General features: G+C 44.0%; 1 protein-coding gene across 2 annotated transcripts in view; it reads right to left on the reverse strand.

The window, feature by feature from the left end:
* Nucleotides 1–7,832, reverse strand: part of LOC147638016 (uncharacterized) — a 74,025-nt gene extending 66,193 nt beyond the window's left edge. The window contains exons 1-2 of one of the 2 annotated variants that reach the window (XM_086797468.1): nucleotides 7,616–7,792; nucleotides 7,190–7,494 (exon numbers count right to left, since the gene is read on the reverse strand). In XM_086797468.1, the coding sequence (XP_086653594.1) occupies nucleotides 7,190–7,426 (237 nt within the window). In that variant the 5' untranslated portion in view covers nucleotides 7,427–7,494; nucleotides 7,616–7,792. Of the gene's footprint in view, nucleotides 1–7,189 lie in introns of both variants that reach the window. The other variant, XM_086797459.1, reaches the window with a different exon arrangement.
* Between the last annotated feature and the right edge of the window lie 695 nt (nucleotides 7,833–8,527).

Raw genomic sequence — 8,527 nt, forward strand, 5'->3', positions numbered from 1 at the left:
ACTCACCGGCAAAAGGTTAAATGCTAAATCCGAAATGTAAAGAACATCAAAGAAGTATCTCTTGTCGTTGGAGGAGCGAAAGATGGGAATGGTGCCACATCCATGAACTCGCACGGAAGAAGAATCGCCCAAGGTGATAGTGCCCGTCCTAGCAGTAAAGTCCTCGAACCAATCCCGATAAGGTGTCACGTGAGCAATAGCACCGCTATCCACAATCCAAGACCTGGCCTAAGAAGCGACAAGCACCAGTGTATGAGTAGTACTGGCTAATAGGAGAATATTATCATCCTTCTTGGTATGGGACACCCCTATAGAGGTAGAGTCCTTTCCTTCTTCATCCCGCTTCTTCTTGTAACATTGGGGCTGTTTATGACCCTTCTTGCCACAGTAGTGACACTCCACTCCTTGTTTTTAGAAGATTTATCTTTGTCTTTGTCTTTGTCTTTGTCATTGTCCTTGGAGCTCTTGTCAAAACCCCCTTTCCCTTTCTTCTGATATCTCAAGGAACCAAAGCTCCATCAAAACCACCGGAGATGCCGGTCCGCTCCTCAAAGCGAGACTATATCTACATGATGGAGAGGAGGACTTCCTCCCAAGTAACTGGAACAACCCCAGGAGAAGAAACAAGAGACTGAAAATAAGCATCAAACCTCTCTGGAAGCTTGGAGAGAAACCGACTAGCCATATCTTGAGTAGAGAGATTCTTGCCACATACAAGACAGCTCATCCCGGAGATCTTTCATCTTCGTGATGAAAGCATATAAAGAAGGAAAGGCAGAAACCGAAAGATTCATAAGCTACTTTTCCAAAGCCAAAATCCGTCCCGGAGACTTAATCTCATAAAGACCTGCAAGGGCCTTCCAAACTTCATGTGCCTCATCTGTTGTACACACATGAGAGAGTACAGAATCTTGAAAATTCAACATGAGAAAGGAGAAAACATAACGATCATTTGCCTCCCAAGCATCAACCTATACTGAGTCACACCAACTATAGAGAGGGCGGGAGAGGTGGCATTGGCAGCTGTGACTAGCCAGTCCTAGAGAGCCACTCCACGTAAGGCCGACTTCACCTTTACCTTCCACAATGTTGCATGCATGGAAGCCTTTGTTGTATTGATCCACAACCCTAAGCTTGATTAAGGACAAGATGCTGATTAAACATGATTAAGACAGAGGAGAGAGAAGAAGAGAGAGTACAAGAAGGTGGCTGAATGTATGTACATGGTTGAGCCTACGGTCAGCCCCAAAGGGGTGACCCTTGGCCATTCACATGACTTCTACTATGAAAATGACTTGACTTTGCTGAATAATGACTGAGGTGCTGGTCTGCCAACTAATGTGGCTGTCGGCTTGCTGTGGACAAATATTAATAATGTTATGCCTTTAAATGATGTGCTTTTCACTAAATGTTGCCCAGTTTGGTGCTGGCTTTCAACACGTTGCTACCCCCTGTTGCTAGGGTCCCAAGGCTAGCTGTTGACTAGTCCCCTGCCTCCTCCAATGCTATAAATGATGATGGTAATGCTCTTGATGATGATGTGTTGCTAATGATGATACTAATGCTACTTATGTTGATGCTGTAATGATGCTAATGATGCTAACTGTTGACTATCTGCTATACTAATCAGGGATAAGGCTGCTCATGCTGAGGATTAGCCATGGCACGGGCGTGCACGTGACATCCCCGCCTACTAAACATGCTAACGGGGTGGACACCTTGTCATCCTTTCTCCCTAGACTATTGACCTTAAGCTTCTACTTCTGACTTTGACTTTGACTAATATTTTTGTATGAACTCCTTCCACTTCTGATCTCCACTTCCAATTCTTGGTGAAGAACTAAGCATATGTTCCATTGATGTCCCCATGCCTACTATCCCTTACACTTAACACAACGGTGGGTCACTTGCCGGAACTGATCATGCATGTTGCTAGGCCCTTTTAACTGATCTGAGAGCTTAATGATGTATTGGTTATGCGTACATACCCTTAGGGAATGCTTCCTCTAGCTTCGCCTCTTTACAGACCACTCCATCCTCCATCGCTACCCTGTTGCATTCTTCTGCTGAAACTGTGCACCTTCCTTGGGACTATGCTTAGTGGGCTGAGCTTGAAAGCTCTGATACCAATGTTGCATGCACGGAAGCCTTTGTTGTATTGATCTTGATTAAGGACAAGATGATGATTAAATATGATTAAGACAGAGGAGAGAGAAGAACAGAGACATTTGTGTCAAGGTTTTTCTTGTAATTAATATTGTACAAAAAGGTGGCTGAATGTATGTAGATGGTTGAGCCCTAGGTCAGCCCCAAAGGGGTGACCCTTGGCCTTTCACATGACTTCTATTGTGATAATGACTTGACTTTGCTGAAAAATCACTAATGCTTTTATTTGTGTGTGTGTGTGTGTGTGTGTGTGTGTGTGTTGAGATGCTGGTCGGCCAGTTGATGTGGCTATTGGCTTGCTCTGGACAAATATTGTTATGCCTTTAAATGCTGTGCTTTTCACTTAATGCTGCCTAGTTTGGTGTTGGCTTTGAACACACTGCTGCCACCTGCTACTGTATGGCTGCTGACTAGTCCCCTGCCTCCTCCAATGAAATGACGATGGTAATGCTCTTGATGATGATGTGCTGCTGATGATGATGATACTAATGATCTGATACTAATGCTACTAATGTTAATGTTGTGATGCTGCTAATGATGCCCTAGTTGTTGACTATCTGCTATACTAATCAGGGATTAGGCTGTCCATGCTAAGGATTAGCCATGGCACGGGCGTGCACCTCACACACAAAATATAGTTGGAGCCATCCAACTTGGCAGACTCAGAAAACATATGAAGCAGAGTCTAGGCAGCCATAACTGAACTCAGGCTCAAATGTCACAAAAGAAACGGACAGTTCAGAAGAAAGAAGTGTCCACCAACAGGTACCAAGATGCCTCAAAAAAACCAGCCACACCATACCCTTTTGCAAGTGATGTGTGTCCACTAGAGAAGAAAACGCAGCCAACAAAGGGGCTGCTATCCTGGAAAAACAGGCCGCCCAGCAGGAGCAAATCTCAGAAAAAACGTAGGAAGGAGATAAGGCAAAAAAACGCAAAAGCCTAGACCGATGATACCATCATAGAGTGTGCGCAGAGCGGAAGCAAAGGGAGCACTTGAAACCCGACGGGGACCTGGAACAATATATAGACACTTCAAATGCCAACAAAGATATGAAAACACAACGGAAATAACCATAAACAATATCACAACACAGCACTGAGCTGGAACGGCCAGCCCCATAGGAACTGCTTTATTCCAATGAATAAACAGACCAAGGTGTGGATGCAGTCCTGCACCGGATTTTCCATAAAGCTCAACAAACACTTCAATTGCACGTATCGCTTGCCTTCGCCTCCTCTTTCTCCTCCACTCCAACCGCGCCCATGCAAAGCCACCTACGCACTATATTACCTTCTATTTCAGCCACTCCAAAGTTGGCTTGACCTTCACCTTCAAGTATTGTGTTACTTGAGTTGTGTTGTTTTGTGTTACAAAAAGTGAAGCCTCTTGCCATTTATATAGGGTTCACCAAGGGCTAGGGTTGGGCCAACCCTAGATCCCTTTTCCACCCACATGCCCACTTTATTTGGGGTGTGTTCACACCTACATGACCTCTTTCTCTCACCCTTTATCACTTGTACATCATATATTTCAACAAGGACTACAAGAAGATTTCTAACTCTGTTCACGCTTAGAATTTAAGAAGATCTAGCATGATAATTCGTGAATATTTCAACTTTCTTAAATTTAGCAATAAACAACGGAATAGATTGACAATAGGTTAGATAAAGAACATCAAGTCTTCTGCTATCTTTCTTTTTCTTCTCTTCCTCTTCCCTAAATGTTTTTCATTTGTGTGTTTCAAAGTGATTGAAAAAACTACCGCTTTTGTTAACACACTCTTGTACCAAAAAGAAAGAAAGAAGTCTTCAAAATCTCCAGGGCCCAAAGTATATTATGAGACCAAAAAGGTGTTCCAATAGTTCCATGGAATGTCTAAGTAATGGAAAATGAACAATGACTGGGCTAGCTACTTATACAATGGTAGACATGTGACTACAAGATAATCATGTGAGTACAAAGTGAGCTTGTGATAGTACACGATAGCCTCTAGCCAATGAGATACGAGAGAGACAACCTCATCAACAATCCAAAATAGGTGAATCTGAGACCTCATGTACACTCTCGATATCCATTGTGGTGGAGGGGCAGCCCTCTCGAATATAGAGCTGCGGCATGAAGGATCGGTGTCTACTTTGAGCACGTGGTGCAGTCTAGAGTCCAACCACTATGACTATTGAAGGTTTATCAAGCATCTCGACCTTTGCTCTAAAGGGGGTTTGCTGGGAATTCGGGACTTAGTGTGTGTGAACACCCTCTTATGAGAGGATAGGATAAGTGAGCCATGTGTCATCAGTTTTAGTGTGTGTTGTGACTTCTATGGGTCAAAAGATAAGGCTGCTAGCCTACAAAAGCATGTATTTGTGAAGGGTTTTACACATAAATCAATCAACCATCCAGAGCTGTGGTTGGGCAAGGATTGTGCAAACCCAAGCCTTGTACATGCTGCAAAGGGTGAGCTCGATTCTAGGGGGGAGAGTTGTCCAGCACAAAGCGACAAGCACAGCCAGAGAATTCTTCAAAGCCATCAAAAGAGTTGGCCGAAGAGTTTTCACTTTCTTTAGCAACAGATGTGATTTCTTCCGAGATGGCACCACAAGAGGACCTGTCAATGGATTTGTCCTCACCACTAGAGGTCGTGCCAGAAGATGAGGTTTCATCAGAGACAGCTTTGTCAATCGCTTTCAGGTAGACGATGGAGTTTTTTCTTCATTGTATCGCAAGATGTACTATTTGGAGTAAGCTCCACAAGGCAGTGTTCATAGGGAGGACCAAGAATTGGAGCCCAACATGGGATGTTGGTCTAAGCATACTACTGCCCAAAGGTACTCGCTCGGTTACAGTGTTGATGCAACTTTTTTGAGAACTGTGGGTTGCTGTTTCATTCACAGACATATGTGGGACTTTGGGAAGCCAAGGATCGTGGTCTATATGTGGAGTTTCATGTGGCTGGCATTTCGATCAAGAGTGTTCTCGATAGGAGTTGCCACTTTTTGCCAAGGAGTCAGATTGGGTGGTGGCGATTGACACGGAGATTTGACTGGTCATTGCTTTGCAAGTTCTAGTGCTGACAAGACGTGGCTGGAATGTTAGCTTCCGGAGCGGCCATAAGGTGATTTCTCATATCTCAAGACAGTCCATGCCGTGGAGAGGTTTTGCTTTTAACTTTGCGTTTCTTGGGCAGACACTTAACATGGTCGCCCCACAGCTGCTCAAGACAACTGTAATGTTAGTAGGGGAGAATGTGACACACATGCAAGTAAGTGGTGGACAACTTTTGTGGGTTGTGTTTGGACAGCAAGGTTTGGGGCTAATTTATGGCCAACTTAGGAGCCCTGTAGGTCCCAAGCAAGGGACCAATGGATGAGACACCCATTGGTCCCTTGCTTCAGGAGCGGCCATAAGGTGATTTCTCATATCTCAAGACAGTCCGTACCGTGGAGAGGTTTTGCTTTTAACTTTGCGTTTCTTGGGCAGACACTTAACATGGTCGCCCCACAGCTGCTCAAGACAACTGTAATGTTAGTAGGGGAGAATGTGACACACATGCAAGTAAGTGGTGGACAACTTTTGTGGGTTGTGTTTTGACAGCAAGGTTTGGGGCTAATTTGTGGCCAACTTAGGAGCCCTGTAGGTCCCAAGCAAGGGACCAATGGATGGGACACCCATTGGTTCCTTGCTTCACGAGCGACCATAAGGTGATTTCTCATATCTCAAGACAGTCCATACCGTGGAGAGGTTTTGCTTTTAACTTTGCGTTTCTTGGGCAGACACTTAACATGGTCGCCCCACAGCTGCTCAAGACAACTGTAATGTTAGTAGGGGAGAATGTGACACACATGCAAGTAAGTGGTGGACAACTTTTGTGGGTTGTGTTTGGACAGCAAGGTTTGGGGCTAATTTGTGGGCCAACTTAGGAGCCCTGTAGGTGCCAAGCAAGGGACCAATGGATGGGACACCCATTGGGCACAACATTAAAGCATTTGAAGTGTTTTTTGTAGGTCAAAAAGGGCTGGCAGACTTGAACCCGAACTGGTGTGGTTTTGCTATATAAAAAGGGATTTAAATACTCATTTGATCATCTGATCACAGGGTTTTTTGGAGCACACAGTCAGGGGCAACCACTTGAGGGCTGATCGGAGGTGCTGGAAACAGATCTACAGCAAGGCATTGGGCTGAGCACTAGCATCTAATAACAATGTTAGGGCTGAAGATCAGGGATCTACATTTTTCAGTAAGATGCACTTATGCTGCATGCACTCAGGGGCCATCAAAAGGGAAATGGCCATGGCGCACAGACCTCAGTTTGGAAGGAAAAATGCAATCCTTTAGGCATCCACATGCATACCTCAGCAGAACTAGTTTACAAAGATAAAAAAGACATGCGAAATCAGTTTACCAAATACTGAGCTTTTCTGGAGACACTTAAACACTGCATGCATACCAAATGGAGACAGAAACCAAAATTTTTTAACAAAAGTGTCACAAAAAAGTTCTGAAATAAAAAGATATTGTAGGGCACTGAGGGAGAGCATCAAAAAAATGTGATCCCAGCACTCACTCCTTCAGTTGGCCAGAGGCAATTGCACTCAGAAATGCATCAGATGACAACTGACAGCAGCATACATGTACATGTCCAGAAAATGTAAGGCAATTGCACTTGAGAGACATCGAAGACAATTCACAAGGCATGCATATAAACCTTCAAAAAAAAGCCAGACTATAGCACTCAGAGAGGCATCAGAGACAACTGGCCATGGCATACATATAAATAATTAAGCAAGGAGGTTCCAAAAACGTGTGATGCCAATGCATACATAAATGGAAGCATAGAGACATCAGTGCATGCAAACATGAGCATTATGAGGTTCATAAGTCAACAGACATGATTAGGTTCAAACTTAAATAGACATCATTGCATACACGCATAGATTCAAAAGGCTAAAGCATACATAAATGCATGTATGCAGACACACACATGAGTAGGATGAGGTTCACAAGTAGGACAAGATGGCATACCTGGTTCAAGATGAAGCTCTTTCCCTGACGAGCCCTACCACAAACTGAGACAACGCCGAGGGGCCCTTTCACCAGCTGCAGAGCTGCAACAGCTTCGGGATCCATTTTGAACTTCCCCCTCTCGTCGCAGAACACCAGCCTCAAAGCCCTTGCAGGGTTCCCGCCCTCAGAGGGATTGCCCGTGTCTGCCTCTTCGGCCTTCGGCCTGCCACTCCGAAGCCCGAGCATCTGCATCATCTTCTTCTTGCACGCCTTGAGCTTCTCTTTCTGACTTCAAGATTTGCTTTCTCGAACAGGCTCGATTCCTGCAACAACAACAAAAATTGCCGCTGCAAGTCTCACAATTTCGCCGAACTATGGTAAAATACTCTGTAGAAAGAGGGGGGAAAGCAAAATTAGTGCAGGAAAGCAGAGGCGACTGCTAACTGGTCGGAAATGGGACTAAAATTGCGAAAGAAAATTCCATCGACGCCGAAAACAAGGAAAAATGAAAGCTCGGAAACGCAGAAGTGAGGCTCTAGCTATGGGAAACCTCTCAGATATAGCTTAGCTTCAAATCTGGTCAGGCTCTCGGCTATGGGGGGGCAACGTTCTTTTGTGTGTTATTTCGGGTGCGAGAGCCTTTTTATTTTAATTTGATAATATTGCTAGGCTTATTTTTGCCACATGTCCTTTTTGCTTTCTCTCCACATCACGCCTCTTGTGAATCTTAAATTGTTTGATCGATCACATTATTTATTCACATAGAACTATCACTTTCACCTTAAGAGTTTTTTTAAGGCCATTTTAAGCCATCAATTACTAGAAATGCTTGGAGTTGCTCCATAGGCCAACGCTGCTTGGAATTCATTTAGGGTATTGGACATCCATTCTCCCCCCGACAAAACAAGTGCAATCAGCAAGGTGGGGCAAAAATGGGCAGTCGCAATTGATGGAGGTGCATTCTACATTTCCATGAAACTTAAGTACAACACATCAATGAGGATGAGAATGTCAGTTTTGACCTACATGCTCAAAATTGTCTCGACTAGCAGCCATGATTATCAGAAGCCACAAGTTTGGCTTGAAATTGCCCCCTCCCCCAATTGGTTGAGATTACCCACACCAATTGGTTGAGATCACCTACCCCAATTTTTTAAACAAAATAGGGTCAAAATTTCCCTTCAATTGGTTGAGATCAACCTAATTTTCTAAATATAATATAATTTCCCCTCAATTGGTTGAGATCAACCTAATTTTCTAAACAAAATATAATTTTAGGGCATTTTGATGTGTAAACACCCTGCAAATGTAGCTTAATATATTAAACCTTGATGTAATCTACAAAATCGCAGCTAT

This window comes from Cibotium barometz, chromosome 5 (assembly GCF_041138505.1).
Source record: "Cibotium barometz isolate CiBa-2024 chromosome 5, ASM4113850v1, whole genome shotgun sequence".
Lineage (NCBI taxonomy): Eukaryota > Viridiplantae > Streptophyta > Polypodiopsida > Cyatheales > Cibotiaceae > Cibotium > Cibotium barometz.